The 20,300-nt window shown below is 40.7% G+C and overlaps 1 protein-coding gene across 1 annotated transcript; it reads right to left on the reverse strand.

Moving 5' to 3' along the window:
* Positions 1 to 146: 146 nt before the first annotated feature.
* AKAP17A (A-kinase anchoring protein 17A) lies at positions 147 to 19,363 on the reverse strand. The gene is made up of 5 exons (XM_075915748.2): positions 19,216 to 19,363; positions 17,139 to 18,376; positions 12,310 to 12,458; positions 3,676 to 3,916; positions 147 to 2,620 (listed from the first exon to the last, which is right to left on the reverse strand). The coding sequence occupies exons 2-5, from the start codon at positions 17,898 to 17,900 to the stop codon at positions 1,715 to 1,717; spliced, it is 2,058 nt and encodes a 685-aa protein (XP_075771863.2). The 5' UTR covers positions 17,901 to 18,376; positions 19,216 to 19,363; the 3' UTR covers positions 147 to 1,714.
* Positions 19,364 to 20,300: the final 937 nt, after the last annotated feature.

The following is a 20,300-nucleotide window of genomic DNA, read 5'->3' on the forward strand; positions in this document are numbered from 1 at the left end:
CAGCCTGTGCACTTCCTGGGCCTTGGCAGATACAGGATCCCCAGGTATCGGTCCCTGTCCCCTTCCCCTCCCCCTCTCTCCAGACCTCCACAAGCACCCTGTCCCGTCCCAGCACTCATTGGCACCCTTCCCCAGAACTCTGTCCCAGCACACACAAGCACCGCTGGGGCCACATTAGTGAAGTTTGAGGGGTTTGGAGAGGTTGTGTTTTTGTATCTCACTTGTGTAGCCGCAACTGACTTTTCTGGGAGCTAAAGTTGGCACTGGGGGCTTTGGGAGGACCAGAAACAATTTATTTGCATATTCATCATTTGTTTAATGAATATGCAAATAAATGTTACCAGTCCTCCAAAACCTCGTGAATGGATTTACTGGTCCCCAGTGTCAAAAAGTTTGGGAACTCCTGCATTACTGAACCAGAACGTCAAGTATTTTTTTTTCAAAACAAATCTCACAAACAAAACAAGATTTAATATAGTTCTTTTGCAGATTTTTAATGTACTGACATATGAAAACAGCAATTTGGGTTCACTGGAAATAGATTTTTCAAGTTTACCATAAAAATGAAAACTAAACTGTTCTTTCACCATCATCTTACAAGCTGTTTTAAGATTCCTGAGCTTCAGTTTTAGAAGCAAAATGTTATAAAAATTATTTAATTAGATAAATTGCATCACTGAATCTTAACATTGCAAGTAAAAATAATTTAGCAAGAAGGTCCCCCCCCTTTTTAAAAAACACCCCATCTGTATGCACTTGAAACATAAATGTAACTATTTCCATACAACTTTAAATAATTAGAAATGGCCATTTCTGAACATTTCCTGGTGTTCTAAAAGCATAACAGTGCACCTACTCTGAAATGGACAGGAATTCTGAAATATATAAGCGGCATTAGATGTCATGATTATTTGGGCCTTGTGGTTTTCCACAAAGTAAACACACTTCAAAAAATAATGGAAGCATTGCAGCATAGTTTAAAAGATTTTCTGTAAATATGGTCACTTCCAAATTTCATACAAAAATACTGCCTCCTGGCTCAATTAGCAAAAATTCTGCTTTGCTGCATGTTTTTTCATAGAGTTCCTAAGTAAAGATTTGTAGTCAAATATTTTGTACACAATTGCTTGCCAAGATTAAAATCCTAATAACTGGCACCTATATATCTTGTAATTCAGAGAATGTTGTGATTGCAGACATTAGAAACTAAATGATCTAATACAGTGTTTCTCAAAGGGTCACTCTGTTTCCCACGGCTCCTCTTGGCTGCAAAGGGCAAGCCGCAGCCAATGCAAGTCTCGGGGCTCCATGGCTGCGGAGCCAGTAAGTAAACAAACCGGAGGGGCCCGGTAGCAGCTCTCTCAGAGTGGGTCTGTGGACCACTTTGAGAAACACTGATCTAATCAAAAACTTTTGAAAATAGAAACTAATGAAAACCAAGTTATGTTGGTTATTAGCATTGAGGAAACTCAAGCACATGTGATTTTATCTACATTGTTGTAATGTAAAAAAAAAAGAGACAAAACGTGTCACAAAGAAACATCAAAATCTAGTTATCCATATCTTGGGTCCATGAACTAGATTCAAGTTAAATAATTCACCAAACAGCAACTTCATTTTTTCTTCTAGTCAGATGAGATCTACTTCAGAACTTTCTGGCCCTGATCTGTCCCATTCTAGCCCTTTTTAAAGGTTAATTACTCGATTACCTACTTCAAGGACTTCTTTGCTTAGCCAGTGACTTTTTTCGGTGCTTTCGTTTCTTGCCCAAGTTTTTGTGACCATGACTTCTCTCTTTTTTATCTTGTCTACTCTCACTACTGAAGGCTCGCTTATGCTGGGTGTGATCTGGGCTCAAGCTTTTTCTGTGAGGGCTGTGACTTTTGCTAGAGTATTTATGGAGTCTTTTTTCTTTCCTATACTTTTCATCTTGACTACTCGAGTCCCTTCTGTGTTTGCTCTTTTCCTTTTTATCTATGCTGTTATCAATACTTGTGTCACTATGTGAATGGCTCCTCCCCTTAGTTGGCTCTCTGTTACACTTGCCTTGCTCTGAAGATAAGTCTTTCTTGCATGCATTCTGGTCATAACTTGATGTATTCTTGTGTTGCTGACTATTGGCAGGAATACAAGAGAGCACACCTGAACTCCTTTTATCAGACAAGCTTTCAGTGCTATTGAAATTAAGTTTCTTGCTTTCCTTAATATTAGCTTCCTTGTGAATGTTTCCATTTAAATACTTGGATTGAGAGTTCACACTTTCATTGGCCATTACTTCCCTCTGATCGACCTGACTTGGTTTACCCATAATGGACTGTAGCGAAGTAGATGTTATAGAGCTGGATGACACAATCTGTGGAACACCTGCAACAGTTTTCAACAGGCCAGACTGACACACCTTAGTTGCCTCCTTACTCTGTTGTGTGTACTCTGTTTTCTTGCTAAGGAGATTGCTTAATAGCTTCTCCCTTAGCATCTTCTCTTTTCTTTGAAGTCCAAGTGCTCTCTCTTTTTCCTCCTCTACACGTCTGAGTTCAGCCTCTTGAAGCCTTCGTCTCTCCTCCAGCTCCTGAAGACGGACTTTTTGTTCATTATGTTCCTGTTCCAGAAGCTTTACTGCCTGCAAGACATTAAGGGGAAGGGAGAAAACGGATGACAAAGGTGGTGTTTCCCAAAAATCTCTGTTAAAAAGGAATCAGATTTTTTCATATACAATGGAAGCCTGTAATAAAAAAAATACCATTTTTAAAAAATGTACAGAACTCTGCTCACTAAGGATAAAGCTGAAATGAAAAAGCAGCCAGCTCAGTTTAAATAACTGGTAACAGGACTTGATACTTCAAGTCTCCAAGTTACTAGTCAGAATCCACAATATGAGCAAAAAATCACTTTTATCTAACAACTATTCAGGGCTCTATATCAAGTGAGCTCAGTCCAATTCCTAATGGATATGCCACTTCCTGCAGCTCCCCTTGTCTGGAAATGGCAAACTGCAGCCAATAGAGTTGCAAGACCCAGTAGCTACGAACACTTTAGATAAACAAAGTGGTGCAGGTCTGCTAGCCCATTACCAGGTGGGCTTGTAGCCCACTTGGAGAAATATTGCCGTAGACTCAGATATGAATTAATACAATCTCACCCTCACTGTCAGCGGGTAACAAATATTAGTATTTTTGTAGTATTGTTTCACACACTTTTTCAAAGTACTCTTCAAACATCAGCAAATGAAACACTAATAATCCTCATTTAGTAAATGGGAAAGAGAGCTCAAGGCCACAAGTGGCAAAGCCAAAATTAAAACTTGGAATCCTTTTGTCTTTCTCCAGGCTGTCTTCTCTATACCAGGTTTTCTGCACATTTGTTTTTGGCATCGCAATGTAGTGGGCAGGCCTCTTTTCTGAACTGAAGCATAATGTTATTCAGGTCAATAATTTCAATGTCTCCTTTTACTCCATCAATGCCTTGCTAGGAAACAGATACCGAGGCAAACATCCTATGGCTTCAAAGCATGCTCTTTATGAGTTGACAATCCATAATGTTCAGAGGACGAACTTTTGCCACAAATGACGGCAAAGTGGCTTATGAACACACAAGTCAGTTAAAACTTTACTCTACCAGTTTTAATTTTTGTTAACTCTTGAAATAATATGAAAAAGACAGCTTTTCAAAAGTTACCTTTGCTCTGCTGAGAAGTTCTGCAATTAGTCTAATGGACTGAAGATTTCTTTGAGCTAACAGGAGCTTCCTCTCCTCTAGTCTTATTTTCTCTTGCAGTTTTTTTTGCTCTTCTGCTTGCATTTTTTCCAGTTTCTTTTTGTTTCTACGAACTTCACGATCTTTCTGTTTCTGTTCTCTTTTGCGTAACTTCTCTTCTCTTTTTCTTTCTCTCTCAAGTTCTTCAAGTTCCTTCTGTTTCCTAATAGCAATTAATTTGTACATTAGCCATAACAGGAACAATTTTAGACTTTGCCTTGTATTACAATTTAAGTTAAAAATACAAGTTTTGGTTTTTTTCCACCCCTATAAAGAAATCTTGATTACTGACTAGACAGAAATAGGAAACATCACATATGCATTCAGTGAACATTTTTAAGCAGTTTCCTTCCCATAGAAAACTAAACTGATATCAGATATACAGTTCTAGGGATAAGCAGAAATGTGAACGACATGTTTTTGTTGGTTCCTAAAAAGCCCACAGAACATTTTACTAATCAAATTTAAAACACAGACATCTTGAATCTGATGACCGAGCAATCCATAGTGCGGGGGGCGAGGGAGCAGAGGGAGGAGAGACACAAAACCCACACAACCTTTGAGCGGTTTCAATTTAAAAAATTACATATAGTGGCAAAGGTCGAGATTGTCAAGAGAATACGTGCTGAAACAGTGGCATGATATTTCAGAAATACTAAGCAGTCAATAGCTTCCACTGAAGAATTCCACTTTAACCACAAAAGTAAATGGGTCTAAATAACCAAGTTCTTTACTGAGGCAAAATTTCTATTGAAATCAATAGTTTTGCTTTATTAAGGAGCGAAGAACAGTGCTCTTGAAGAGTTATCTTTCTAAATGATGACAGAGCGGATAAAAATCAATGATAAAAAAAATAAAAATCAGTTTTTATTTAAATCAAATTTTTTTCATAAAATATTTTGAGGGAAAAAATTATGTAAAGATGGCTTTAATTAAGATACATCATAGCCCAAATATCTCTCATCATGGAACAGGGATTATAAACTCTTAATTCTTATTCATTGCAATGTTTAAGAAAAGTTTTGTAAATAAGTTCCAATAGTTCATGGATTAGGGACCCAATTTTATGGCGTTCCTGAGATTTAGGTTAATCTTTCTAATTTCCCCAATGGAACTCAGCGTTCAGACTAGAAGATACCATTAGAGATGCTTATTTTTGCAGTTCTCAAACTGTGGACTTGCATCTCCAGAGCTAACAAGTTTGTTAACAGCAAAAATGTTTTATAAGAAATAAATAATATGTAGACGTGAGAAACAGACCTCAACCCTATTGTCCCTCTGCAATTTGCGTAGACAGAGTGAATCCCTTACCTCTCTAAAAGGGCAAAGTTTCAAAATGTTCAATGAATAGAAGCCAATATTTTAAGTTTCTCATGTTGACCTGCTTGAGTCAATTTAAATTTTCATTTAACAAAATATATATTTAACTATTTTAGTTGAAAACATTTTTAAAAAACCATGAGTTTAAATAAAAAAAAATCATGCATACAAAAATATTGTGTGTGTGCTATTGAAGAAAAAAATCCAGAACACGTAACGTTTAGTTAAATAAAACAATTTAAGTATCTGTCTGGTGATGTTCTTCTCCTAATACAACATGGAAAGAAAATCCTTCAAATATTAATGATTAACCTGTTGAATTGGGGATATTTATGAAGTCACTGGGAAGTGAACTATATGCTTCAGTTTCCTTTGGTAAATGAAATAACCAATCATTCATTTTCAGGTCTAGTTGAAAAATTAATCTAAAAAGATTTAAAAATAAATTACTGTTTAAAGATGTATTGGGTGTACCTTCTAAAAATAAAATCTATATCCATCTCTGAGTTGTGAAGAATATGTACTGAGGTTATGACAATCAACAAGAACGTACTTTCATATAAATAACCATGATTACATTTAGTCTTCCCGACTAGTCATTTAAATCAATTTTATTTAAATCAAATCCACGCTGAAATCAAAGATCCCTGATTCATGGACTTCACCTTCCTTAACATGATTTTCTACCTCTGGTTTATATCCATATATATTTGGCATCTCTGAGATATTGTCTGTATACACGTATCTTTTTCCAAATAACATACTGTATTCTAAAACTTATTAGGGATGTTAGATAGCATGTAACTGAATAGTTCAGTAACCGCATACAATTTTAGCGGTTACACAACTATTCTATAGTAGCCAGTGTGCTCCCACAGCCCCGCTCCAGGGGAGTCTCCTGTCACTCCACGCCGCTGCCTCTCTATCAGAGGCAGCAGCGCAGGGTAGAAGGCAAGAGCCAGTCCGCAAGGGAAATCAGTTTAAAAAGAGGGCTCCCGCACAAACTGACTCCCCACCTGCCGCCCCTCAAGCTACTGTCTCTGATACGGAGGGAGAAGCACAGGATGGCAGCAGCCCGTCTGCAGCTTCATGGAAGCCTTCCCTGTTCCCCTGTGCTGCTGCCTGTGTTAGACTGTGGAGCCAGCAAGAGAGGGACAAGGGGAGGCATGTCTGTGGAGCCACCAAGCATGGTGAGCCAGATTAAAAGCAGCATGAGGGTGAGGTAGCAGCAGGGGCTGGAGGAGGATGCCTGTGGTCAACAGCTAGCTTACTTTAGTTTGTGTCTTACACAGCCTCAATCCTCCTCTCTCCGAACTAATGCACAGCTGTCATTTTGTTCAGATGTCTTCTAGGAAAAATGGCAGCACAACCAATGGGGCTTAGAGAAATGATTGCTTATAGCACTGACACACAAAACCCACCGCAAATGAAACTTTGCTGATGGCCTGATATGCATTAAGGGCTGGGCTGAGAATGGAAACTGAACTACTCTCATCCTAGAGGTGGTCCCTCCACATCAGAGCTGAGGCATCTTGGTGTGATGATGTGAGGCAGCTTGCTTATGCTATACTTTACTGTAGATAGAAAACTTAAGTCCTCAGTGCTGTCAGTCTAGAACAGGGGTGTCCAAACTTTTTTCAAAGAGGGCCAGATTTGATGAAGTGAACATGCGTGAGGGCCGACCATTTTGCCTGACATTCTTTGAACCATTAAAATTAAATGCAAATTAACTATTTTATGCAACGTTTATTGCAAACGGCATACTTTTCATTTTGTCACATGGATGACAAATCTAAACAGGTGTTAAATCACTCTGCCTTTCATATCTGAAGGCCAGATGAAAAAAAAAAATATTCAGGAAGCTGAAATATATGTCAGGAACATTGTAAAGTACATTACATATTATTGGTAATAAAGGTTGTCTGTCAACTTTTAAGTTCAAAAAATATGAACAGGAACATAACACCAAGTATACATGTTGTGTCCAAATATATTTATAACTGATTTAGACCAACTGACATTAACTGAGATTTTACAATGTATTCATCTCAATACATATGGATTCGTTGGGGGCCATAAAAGATAGATATTGCCAAATTACCTGTGGGGCCGTATTAAACCGGAACACGGGCCGCAATTGGCCCGCGGGCCGGACTTTGGACATGCCTGGTCTAGAACAACCAGCACTAATCTCACTTTAAAAAAAAAGAGAAAATTGTATATCACATATGTATAAAACTCACGATATGTCGTCATTTACAACCAACAGATTTCTGTGAAGTTTGCTTTGTCAGAACAGTTCATTTGCTTTCTAAAACAAACTGTTGGTAATGGGAAACAAAGAAAATCACAGCTTCTATCATCTTGTTTGTAAAGAATCTCAAAGCAGGGAAAGTAAGTGGTTTACATGCCCAACACATGCCAAGAAAGTAATTTCCACTCTGTGTAAGACTGCAGCAATACAGTTTATAAACAGACATGCACAAAAGAAGTTTAACGAATTACAGTAGACTTCAGATAATCTGGCACCTTTGGGACCGAGGTGGTACCGGATTATCAGATATGCCGGAGTACCAGGAGGTACTTTAAGGGGGCATACTCCCAACCCAATCTCCCTCTCCTCCCCTCCCCTAGAGCCAAACACAGCCCCTTCCTGATGTAACCCAGTCCCTCTTCTCCCCCAACCTTATTTCTGGGTCCTGAAGCAGCTGCCTGTGCTCAGCGGCCGGCTGCTAGCACTTGCAGGCTGGACGCTGTGTGCTCTGGGGATTGTGAGCGGAACGGCACGCGCATGCGTGCAGCTCACAGCAGCCCGGCCATGAGAGCGACTGACTGGAGCACTTCCGGGTCCCAATTGGTGCTGGACTATTGGGAGTGCCGAATCACTGGATCCCGGACAATTGGAGTTTTACTGTAACTGGTTCTTGTAATAAACACTGGACAGAAATGTATCTGGCTTACTTTGAAGTGTAGGGATTCTCTGATGGGATTTCCAGTGCAAAACATCACTATCTTTGAGAGCAAAAGCTTATATGTCTGTTACCAGCATTGGTATACATTTGATCAAAATTATCCATTTTAATTTACCTTTAAAATAGTCCAAAAACAGTAATTTTGTTCAGAATTATAAGAAATTATAATTATAAGAAATTATAATAACTTTACTAAAATTTCAACTTCAGTGTTTGTCATCCCAGCTCCAGATAACACTGCACAGCATTAAAAATTAAAATCCACAAGTAGAGTAAGGATCTGCCAAATTTTATACCAGTTGCATATACATTTACAGGCGAACTGGTCTCAAAACCAAAGATTTCCAAATATAACTAACGCTTGAAACAGCTATAAAATTCTTCCTTTTATTACTCGGGTATTTCTAAATTAGAAGAGCATTTAGAATCTGATTTGTTCACATCACTAATGTGTGTGATCAAAATACTTTTGATAATAGAGAGTTGAAAAATAAAGGGCTCTTATGGTTGGAGAATTCTGTGAATTACGTGAAAAATCTACAGCGAAAAAGTAGGATTCTGGTTTAGATGACCGATTAATTAAGGCTAAGAAAATACCAAATTTAAACCATTCAGTATCCTCATTGAATTAGTCAAATATTTTTTAACTGATTGCTTATGCTAATTTTAACGCAAGCTTGGATTTTTGTTTCTATGGGCATGCCTAGACTACAGGCTTTTGTTGACAGAAGTTTTGTCAACAGATACTGTCGACAAAGCTTCTGTCGACAAAGAGCATCTAAATGACATCCAGTTCTATTGACAAAACAAGCTGCTTTGGAGGTGCTGCACTATATGTAAGAGCACTATGATTGCTCTCAACTACAGTATAAAGAGGGAGAAAAACCTGTTGAGAGTCTATGAGTTAAGTTTAAAGGAGAAAACAACAGCAGTGATGTTGTGGTTGATGTCTGCTACAGGCCACCGAATCAGGTTGACGAGGCAGATGAGGCTTTCTTCGGACAACTGAGAGAAGCTTCCAGATCGCAGGCCCTGGTTCTCGTGGGGTACTTTAATCACCCTGACATCTGTTGGAAAAATCAATACGGCAGTACACAGGCAATGCAGGACGTTTTTGGAGAATGTTGGGGATAACTTCTTGACACAAGCGCTGAAGGATCCGACCAGGGGCTGTGCGCAGCTTGACCTTCTGCTCACAAATAGAGAGGAACTAATAGGGGAAGTAGAGGCAGGTGACAACCTGGGAAGCAGTGATCATGAGATGGTAGATTTCAGGATCCTGACCAAAGGAAGAAAAGAGTAGTAAAATACACACCTTGGACTTCAAAAAAGCAGATTTTGACTCCCTCAGAGACCTGATGGGCAGAATCCCCTGGGATGCTAACATGAACAGGAAAAGAGTCCAGGACAGCTGGCAGTATTTTAAAGAAGCCTTATTGAAGGCACAGAAAGAAACCATCCCAATGCATAGCAAGAGGCGCAAACATGGTAGGAGACCGGATTGGCTTACAGGGGAAATCCTTGGTGATCTTAAGCACAAAAAGGAAGCTTACAAAAAGTGGAAACTTGGACAAATGACCAGGGAGGGATTTAAATGTATAGCTCGAGAATGCCGGGGGGTTATCAGGAAGGCAAAAGCGCAAATGGAATTGCGACTGACTAAGGATGTGAAGGATAACAAGAAAGGTTTCTACAGGCATGTTAACAAGAAGAAGGTGATCAGAGAGGGTGTGCGGCCCCTACTGGATGAAGGAGGTAACCTAGTGACAGATGATGTGGGGAAAGCTGAAGTACTCAATGCTTTCTTTGCCTCTGTATTCATGGATAAGGTGGGCTCCCGGACTAATGCGCTAAGTGACACAAGATGGGATGAAGATGGACAGCCCGTGGTGGGTAAAGAACAGGTTAGGAACTATTTAGAAAAGCTAAACGTACACAAATCCATGGGTCCGGACTGAATGCACCCGAGGGTACTGAGGGAGTTGGCAAATGTCATTGAGGAGCCTTTGGCCATTATCTTTGAAAAGTCACGGAGATTGGGAGAAATCCCAGATGATTGGAAAAAGGCAAATGTAGCACCCATCTTCAAAAATCGGAAGGATAATCCAGGGAACTATAGGCCGGTCAGTCTTACCTCGGTTCCTGGAAAAATCATGGAAGGAATTCTTAAGGAATCCATTTTGAAGTACTTGGAAGAGAGGAAAGTGATTAGGAATAGTCAGCCTGGATTCACAAAGGGCAAGTCGTGCCTCACCAATCTGATTAGCTTCTATGATGAGGTAACTGGCTCTGTGACATGGGAAAGTCAGTGGATGTGATATACCTTGACTTTAGCAAGGCTTTTGATACGGTCTCCCACAATATTCTTGCTAGCAACTTAAGGGAATGTGGATTGGATAAATGAACGGTAAGATGGCTAGAAAGATGGCTAGAAGGCCGGGCCCAGCAGGTAGCGATCAACGGCTTGATGTCAGGATGGTGGTCAGTTTCTAGCGGAGTGCCCCGAGGTTCGGTTCTAGGACCGGTTTTGTTCAATATCTTTATTAATGATTTGGATGAGGGGATGGATTGCACCCTCAGCAAGTTTGCGGATGACACTAAGCATGGGGAAGAGGTAGATACGCTTGAGGGCAGAGGTAGGGTCCAGAGTAACAGACAAATTGGAGGATTTGGCCACAAGAAATCTGATGAGGTTCAACAAGGACAAGTGCAGAGTCCTGCACTTGGGATGGAAGAATCCCAAGCATAGTTACAAGCTGGGGACCAACCAGTTAAGTAGTAGTTCTGCAGAAAAGGACCTGGGGGTTCCAGTGGATGAGAAGCTGGATATGAGTCAACAGTGTGCCCTTGTAGCCAAGAAGGCTAATGGCATATTAGGTTGCATTAAGAGGAACATTGCCAGCAGATCCAGAGATGTCATTATTTCCCTTTATTCGGCTTTGGTGAGGCCACATCTGGAGTATTGTGTCCAGTTCTGGGCCCCCCACTACAAAAAGGATGTGGACGCATTGGAGAGGGTCCAGCGGAGGGCAACCAAAATGATTAGGGGGCTGGTGCATATGGCTTATGAGGTTGGGTCTGTTTAGTCTGCAGAAGCGAAGAGTGAGGGGGGATTTGACAGCAGCCTTCAATTTCCTAAAGGGAGGTTCCAAAGAGGATGGAGAGAGGCTGTTCTCAGCAGTGACAGATGGCAGAACAAGGAGCAATGGTCTCAAGTTCTGGTGGGAGGTGTCCAGGTTGGATATTAGGAAAAACTATTTCACTTGGAGGGTGGTGAAGCACTGGAATGGGCTGCCTAGGGAAGTAGTGGAGTCTCCATCCCTAGAGGTGTATAAGTCTCAGCTTGACAAAGCCCTGGCTGGGTTGATTTAGTTGGGATTGGTCCTGCCTAGAGCAGAGGGCTGGACTTGATGACCTTCTGAGGTCTCTTCCAGCTCTATGGTTCTATGTGTCTACACTGTCATGTCGACACAAAGGACAGTGTAGATACAATAACGCCTTCCGTCGACAGAATTCTGGTCGACAAAAGGCATTACTACTCATAGAATGAGGTTTACAGCCGTCTCAAAACTGCTGAGTTCTGTCAACATTATGTCAACAGAACTCCGTGGCAATGTAGACGCAGGTATAGTTTTGTCGACAAAAGTCCACCTTTGTCGACAAAACCCTGTAGTCTAGAAACACCCTATATGTGGAAAGATTTTGCCCATAAATAAAGTGTTCCTGGGTTCATGCATCGTGAGAAACAGCAGTATAGTAAAACCTCCGAGTTATAAACACCATGGCAATGGATGAGGTTTTAACACTGTTCTGAGTTACAAACATTTCAATCATATTTTGTTCAATCAGAAGTTTACAACTGAATATTAACTTAATACAGCTTTGAAACCTTACTACGCAGAAAAAAACCCATTAGCTGGCCTTTACTTTTTACCACTTTCTCTTAGTACTGTTGTATATTTGCTTTTTTTGGTCTCTTGCTGCCTGAATCAATATTGCTAATTCCAAATGAGGTGCATAGTTGACTGGTCAGTTCGTAACTCTTGCATTTGTAACTCTGAGGTTCTACTGCATATAAAAGTGAAGTAAGAATATAATCAAATTAAACATTCCTATTTTTTAAATGGAAGAAACATGGAGACAAAAAATTTTAGTTCTGCAAGAGGCAGATTTACTCACGTTGTTCATTCATAAGAGGTGGGAAATGCAGTTTTATTGTATTTTATTATTAAAATATAAAAAATTAGATACAAGTCAGATTTACCTTTCTTGCTCCTTTTTTTTCTCTTCTGCTTCTTTTTCTCTCCGTTTTTGTTCTTCTCTTTGTTGTTCAAGTTCTTGAAGCTTTAGCCGTTCGAGCTGACGTTTCTTAATTGATGCATCACTCAGGTGTTTTGTTGAATCAAAAGAAACCTTTACAGAGCACAGTTGAGAAATAATGGAGTTCAAGAGGTCAAAACCAGTTATAATCCATTACATTTAAGTATCAGATTTGCTTTCACTTCACTCTGAAAACAAAGATTAGGGAACTTCTAGATTTTTTCTGCTTGTTCTTGCAAGTTTTGTCATGTGAGAAAAAGTAAAAATGTTTTACTTCAAATCCAGAGATTCATCCAACAAGAAATGCATACTTAGTTTAATGTGTAGCTCCAATACATTTGAATATTTTCCCTATACCTTAAGGCATACTTTCTAAATTGACTGACTTTCTTTTGGTATCAAAGCCTCTTTTTGAGTCAATTATCAAATAATAAGTGTATGGCTCCCGACTTAAAACATGTCAAGGCAAATCTTGCTTATCCAAATTGAAAGAGAAAAAACTAAATTTTCATGTGCTCCAAAATGTTTTATCTGAAATTTAATATATCCATATTTTCCTATTCAAGAGTAGCACTGATATCTGTGATTTGAAAATGTGATTTCTAAACCCTGTATTTTGTGAGGTTAGCCTAAAATAGTAAATTTGGGTACTTCTGCACAACTTTCATTATTAAATTATCTTACAAACAACATCAATCCCCTATATTTTCAAGATAAGGGAATATTACAACTCATTATATTGCAATAAATTGATGCTTAAAACACTAGCCCATGTTTCCCTGGACATTATACTACCATGACATCTCTTATCTGATATTGTGGCCTATCAAATGTTTTAATAGCTTGGCTATTCTAATTAATGAGTAGTGAAGGATACAAAAATGAAAGCCTTTTAAAAAGAGACAGAAGCATTAAGATGGAAACATGTGCCAGATTTTCAAGTGCCATGGAATTATATTAAGAATTTTTCCAAGTACAATTAAAAATGAGTTGTGATCTCACAATGCATCATATTTATCAAATTTTGCTTATAGTTGCTAAAATATAGGATGTGGTCACTAAGTTGATGAAGATCCTAATGGGAGCAGGAAAGAATCCACTGATTGTCCTTAATATGAGAACAAATGATACTACTGGATTCTTAGTGAAATGCATCGAGAGAGACTAAGACAGGCTGGGGAAGACACTTAAAGAATGGAGGCTCTGATGATCTTCAGTAGGATTATATCTGTCCCTACAAAAAGGGAACAAAGGTGAAACAAGATTATGATGATCAACAGATAGCTCAGAAAGTACTATAATGAGGACTTTGGGACGTTCAATCACTGGGAGTCATATACAGACAGATGATTGTTCTCTTGGAATGCCCTTTACCTGAGCAAGCAGTGAAATAAGACTTCTGTGATAGAGGCTGGCAAAACTGATTAGAAGAATTTCAAATTGGGAATTTGAGGGAGATTGTTGGGAGATTCTCATGTAATTCTAATACTGAGCAGGAGAAAAATCAAGAAAGAATTTATAGCAATGGAAAAGAGGGTAGGAAAACAGTAGAAATGTTATAGGATAACGGTCTATATGTTTAACCCATAAGCCTGGGCTTATTGGTTACCGTGAACCATTACACATAGGCTCCCGCCCAGCTCTTGGGGAGCCAGCTGCCACAGCAAGCGTGTAATGGCATCTGGCTTTCTGGAAGCAGGGCAGGCAGGCAAGAGCCAGTACACATAAAAGCTGTCTCCTGGCATGCACTGGATCCCTGAGAACTGGCTGCCACCCTAAGTTGCTGCCTCTGATATAATACTGTGAGACACCCCATGGGATACAGCCTGGTGAGGGGGCACGCCAGGATGTGGGCTGGCGAGGGGGTGGTGGTTTGGTAACCTGCCAGGAGGCGGAGATGGCAGGGGTGATGGGAGCCGGGGTGAGGCTGAGCTAAAGGGGAGGAGGGGGAAGGAGCCACGGGGGAGGGGAGATGCAGCCTGGAGAGGGGGAGCAGCCTGGCTAAGGGGACAGAGAAGCTGACCTGGCGGTGAGTGGTCTGCCGGGAGGGCCGTGAGCCGCATGGCATGGAGACAGCCTGCCTCGTTGCTGGCTGGGGGAGAGGGGGAAAGTGCTGGCACAGAAGCAAGCGGAGTTGCCTGCAGAAGCTGGGCAGCCTACTAAGAGCCAGAGCTTGTGGAGGCCGCCCGCCTCGTCGAGCACACCTGCTGCAGGAGCTGGAGGGGATGGCCAGCGCATGCGCAAGAGGGGCAAAGCACATGTGCAGGAGGGAAAACGTCTGAATTCCCATTACACACACAAGATGATGGTCTAAAAAAATAAATTCTCTTTAATAAATACTACTGAGAGCTGTGGGATTATAGAGGACTTGTTTTCCAGGTATATACTGGAGGACAAATGGTACTAATATAGGAAGGCCCAAATTTCCCTATATATGATAGCTGACAGATTTCTACACTACACAGTAACCAAACTAACAAGCAGTGATGCTAATAATATTGGTATTGGTGAGTAGTGAAAAATTGTTTGAAGTAGTGAAACTTGGTTCAAGTAATCATGAGCTAATTCAGTTTAATGGAAGGCAAACTAGTTGAGCAAGCATTTTCAAACAATTAAGAAAAAGCAGGAAACCTATTAGGAAGAGAAGATGGGCTCCAGCAGTAAGGAAAGCTACTGCTTGGAGGCCAAAAAATGTAGTGGAAAAGTGAGAACTGCCAAAATCCAAGCAGTGTTGAACACTGCAAAGGAAATTAAGGCTCAAAAATAAAAGGTTTGATAGCCTTATAAATAAGACAAGGAAAAATAATGGGACCACTAAACACTGAGGGTGGTGTGAAAATTAAAGGTAACATAAGCATTGCCCAAAATTTAAATGAATAATCTGTTTCAATTTTTTTAGTAACTGTCATGAAGTTATGGTATAGTGCTATAGAAGCAGAAGTTACCAAATCCAAGGTGAAAAATCAAGCTCAGTTTATTGAGGCTGTTTAAATCAAAGAGGCTGGATAATCTACACCTAAGAATATTGAAGGAACAGGCACATGAAATCACAAGCCCAATGGCAGGAATTTTTAAATAATATGTTAACTCAGGAGTTTTATCCCATGCCTGAAGAATTGCTAGTATAGTGCTAAACCTATTTTTAAGACAGAGGAAAAAAAGTGATGAGGAAAACCACAGACCTGTTAGTTCGACATGAATTGTATGCAAGGTCTTGGAGCTAATTTTGAAAGACATATAGATGATAATACACAAGGTTTTACAGAAGGTATATTGGGCCTTAAAGGCCAGTGAGTAACAGAAATGGGATTAATGAAACAGTGAAGAGTCAAGCATTTAAGGATTAGCAAAAAAAATGTCTTATAGTTTTGGGATTTATCAGTTGCAAGTGAAAGAGGAGGATAAAAAACCTGGGTGTGTTGATTGAACACGGGATGACTATAAACTGCCATCAGGATACGGCAGGAAAAAAAGGTTGATGCAATCCTAGGATGCAATAGGCAAGGTAATAGAGAAGTGTAAGAATCATCATACAAAACATTAATGAGTCTTTATCCAGAATACTGTGTGCAACTGTAGTCTTCCTCATTTAAAATAGAAAGAATACTAGAACTGAAAGGGACCTCAAGAGGTCATCAAATCCAGTCACCTGCCCTCACAGCAGGACCAAGAACCATCTAGATTGTCCCTCATAGATGTCTATCCAACCTGCTCTTAAATATCTCCAGTTATGGAGTTTCCACAACCTCCCTAGGCAATTTGTTCCAGTGTTTAACTGCCCTGACCGAAAGTTTTTTTCCTAATGTCCAACCTAAATTTCTTTTGCTGCAATTTAAGCCATTGCTTCTTGTCCTATCATCAGAGGGCAAGGAGAACACTTTTTCTCCCTCCTCTTTGTAACACCCCATAGGAACATATGCACAGAGGACTACTAAGATTATACGAATGGAAAAACCCACCGCATGAGTGGAGACTCAAAGAGTTTAGTTAGTTTGGCCTGACCTAATGAATTTGTAGAAAGCATATGATTGCTTTCTACAAATATATCAGAGGAATACCATTTATATATACTTATTAGCCCACTCGTTTATAAGACGATTCCTCCCCCAAGATGAATAGATAAAAGTGGAAAACTGCTATGATCCATTCATAAGACAATCCTATATTTCAGTGGCTGGCACCCTACAGCTCCCAATGTCTGCAATTTGCCATTCCTGGCCAACAAGAGAGGTGGGAAGTAGTGGCCAGCACACCCCTCAGCCCACAATGCTTTCTACAGTTCCCATTTGAGGGGAATGATGAAATGCAGCCATTGGGAGCTGAGGGACTTCAGGCCTGAGGACACTCCAGATGCACCAGGAAATTGTGTGTACCAGCAGCCTACCTTGATGGGTTAGATAATGAAGTTTGCCATCCTCTAATCAAGAATGTGGAAGATCTAGAGGACATGGGTTAACATTTACAAAACAACTTTTAAGAATTTAAATGTGGCATTTAGAACACAGACTTGGTTCACATATTTAGCTCCCACACTGTATTATTCCTAGCCTAAGGGCTACGTCAATATTAAAATTTTATTTTGTGCATATTACCACTCCTTCACTATCACACCTTATATCTGAAATTTCACTATGGATATTGCAAGAGACTTCATCAATCTGACCTGATATCCATATAAAATGAGGGTCTAGATGTTAACATATATGGAAAGGACCTTCAACAGTAGTTTTTCCCCTTTAAGATCTATTACAAAATAATTCCACAGTTCCTCACCTTTATATTGCAAGCCACTGCTTTTCCATCATCACCTTTGTACATCAGTTTCATCCCTCGCAGAGCATTCATGGCCTTGATGAAACCTACATACTCGTGATACTGAACATAAGCTTCAAAATTCAAATGTCCTCCAAAACTGAAAGTATGAAAATTTCTTCCAGTCATTTCTTCTCTATATGGATCCAACATGGGTATGTCCACATTACGTATTTCCCCAAATTTATTAAATACTTTTATAAGGACTTCTTCACTTGGTTTTTCTGAGCCAGAGTCCTTCAGTGCAAACCATTTGCAAGGTAACCCCTCTAAGTGAATGGTGTCCGGTCTCTCGCCTGGCAAAGTTTCATTCATATCTTTTGCATCACGGAAGAAAGAGTCCCAGTCATGTCTAGTAGGAAAGTCAATTTTATATTCTGCAGCACGAACTTTTAAAATGTCAGAGAAGCCACTAAGTTTTATTGTTTTGCCATCAAGGCATGCAAGAAAGGACTTAACCAAACTTTTGTTTTCAACCTCTCCTTCAAAACGAATAAAGTCCATGGTACTTTTGGAAATCCGTAGTGTGGAAAACTGATGCGTTTGCACCATTCCCTTTAGTCTTTCCATCACTTCCCAGTTAGAAATGGATTTTCCTGGTTGCTTCAGCTGAGGAAGGGCCACACTAATAGTCATTTTTGTAATGGGTTTAAGATATAAACCATATGTAGAACAGAGCTCTACTGCTTCGGATGTATCATGAACTATGGTAGCAGCAGCCATAGCACAAAAAAAAAAGTATAAAAACAGTAAGGAAAATGTATACTAAGTGAACTTATAGGCCACACTAATTGAGGAACATAGTCCCTATCTGTAAATAACTGACCATTTCTGAGACTTAAATATTACCAAGTAAAGCCACTGATTCTTGGCATGAAAGTTAATTAGGAAATTTAACAGCATTGCCATTATAAACTGTTTTCTAAACATCACAATATAGGAATTCAGTTCCAAGACTTAAATATTAACCACAAGAATAAAGCCCACAGAGAAACTGAAAAGCTGATGATATGAATAATAAATATGGCTTGATATTCAATGACTCAACGGTTAGTTATGCTTCAGGAGGAAGCATTGTGAAACTCATGTTATCACCTAGTACTAGCATGAGCAGAATAATTGAAAAATTAACCAGAAACAGTTATACTGCAACAGTCCAGTCTTGAAGAACTCCATATTCTCAAATAGATGACTTTATTCTGGAAAGAAAGAAAAACAAATTTCCATTTAAAGGGAAAAATTAGCCTTATAACTCTTGCTCAGACCTAAATATATTATACATGATGCAACTTGAAGACAGCGAGAGCCCTTTCCTAGAATGGGAAACAGCAACAGCAAATAGTATTTGATTTACTCAAAACACATTTGTGAATGTTATCTATAGATGTGCTCTACTTGTAAGATAATTTCACAAATAGATAGATTTGCCAGTGATTCACAAATACAACTCTTATCAGTCATAAAATAAACTGAGAAAATGAGAAATCAATAAATGACCAACAAATTCACCTTCCACATACATTCCCCATAAGAAAGTATTTCCATCTATAAAAAGTGAAATTTGCAGTCAGGCAAAAGAAGAAAAACCGTACGCGTGTTTTACAGCTACTTATTGTGTATATTTAGACACAGGATGTTGGTAATTTGCCTTTTAACCAATACAGAAGCTTTAACTTTTTTTTTCCTACGTCCAGTACATAAACATTGTCTGATCCGGCCCCCTCCCCCATCACCCCCGAATTCTGCACAACAGGGCCAGAAACACACTTTTTAAAAGCTCTAGAAGAACCTTGTGCGGCGTCCTTCCCAGGCGGCACCTGGCGCTTCCTTCCCACCTGATTCCGCTGCCCCCTCCCCCGCCACCCACACCCCGGCCCGGGCAGCTCGGATAGAGCCGAGGGGGGTGAGGAGGGTTGCGAATGTTTACGGGGACAAAGGTCACGGCTACCCCCGGGGAGGGCTCTGCGGCCCCCGCCCCCACCTTCAACAGAGACGGGCCTACTGGAAACCATGGGGGGGGGGGGCTGGTCTGACTCACCCCGCGACGGTCTGCGACCCCTTCCCCCTCCAGGCCGCCGCCGCCGCTGCCGAATGCGACTGACCCAAAAGAAAACAGAGGAGCGGGCCTCCGCGCCGGCGTCCCACAACCCCCTGCGGGCGAACTTCCGCTTCCGGGTTGGCTCAAGCGGAGGGAAGGTGAGAAACAACGATCCCGGAGCGATGTGGAAGTGGCCAGGCTGGATCGGTCCTCCTACTCTATGGTGCCAGGAAAAAAAAAAAAAAAAAAAAAGGCAGCCCGGCGCGGAATGCGGGCGCGCGCCCCCTGCGGGTGCGGCTTGGTGTCGCCAGGGCCAGAGGAGCCTCCATGGCCCGGGGGCGGAGCCCGATCCCTGGGGAGGGGGCAGGCGCGCGAGCCTGAGCCTCTCCCCTCCCCCAGCAAGCCCTATTGCAGCGTCCCAGCCAGTGCTCTGGAGGCCCAGAGCAGGGCTCTAGGTCGTGCTGCTTCCCTCAACTAATGTGATGGTGCAATTGCGCTGGCACTTTCACAGAATCACAGAATACTAGGACTGGAAGGGACCTTGAGGGGTCATCGAGTCCAGCCCCCTGCCCTCATGGCAGGACCCAGTACTGTCTAGAGCATCCCTGATAGACATTTATCTAACCTACTCTTAAATATCTCCACAGACGGGGATTCCACAGCCTCCCTGGGCAATTTATTCCAGTGTTTAACCACCCTGACATTAACTTTTTCCTAATGTCCAACCTAAACCTCCCCTGCTGCAGTTTAAGCCCCGTTACATAAAACCTTTCCATGTAAAAAAAAATGGTGTGGAGGAAAGCTTGAAAAGGTGAGACAAACGCAGTATGTGAGAAACCAAGAAAAAGATCCCACATTTTACTTGTTTTTAAAAAAAATCTTGCGATGTTTTTAATACCTGGCTTTGGCAATACTGAGGTTCAGTTGTTGTGGAGGGGACCTTTTTATGGAGAATGGAGAGGCTGAGAAAATTAGTACATTTATTCTAAATAGGGTCGCCAGATGGTTGAAACAAAAATACCGAGCACCCTCCCCCCCCCCCAAAAAAAACAGAGAAAAAATTCTGTTGAAGGAAAAAAAGGGGT

The sequence above is a fragment of the Pelodiscus sinensis genome, chromosome 1 (assembly GCF_052426305.1).
Source record: "Pelodiscus sinensis isolate ZL-2025 chromosome 1, ASM5242630v1, whole genome shotgun sequence".
Lineage (NCBI taxonomy): Eukaryota > Metazoa > Chordata > Testudines > Trionychidae > Pelodiscus > Pelodiscus sinensis.

Excerpts from the sequence above, each read along its gene's own strand:
- AKAP17A (XM_075915748.2), bottom strand. The coding sequence starts at position 17,900 with ATGGCTGCTGCTACCATAGTTCATGATACATCCGAAGCAGTAGAGCTC. Across the intron at positions 3,917-12,309 it reads AAAAAAAAGGAGCAAGAAAG|GAAACAGAAGGAACTTGAAG; the intron begins GTAAATCTGACT and ends AATTGCTATTAG. Across the intron at positions 2,621-3,675 it reads AACTTCTCAGCAGAGCAAAG|GCAGTAAAGCTTCTGGAACA; the intron begins GTAACTTTTGAA and ends AATGTCTTGCAG.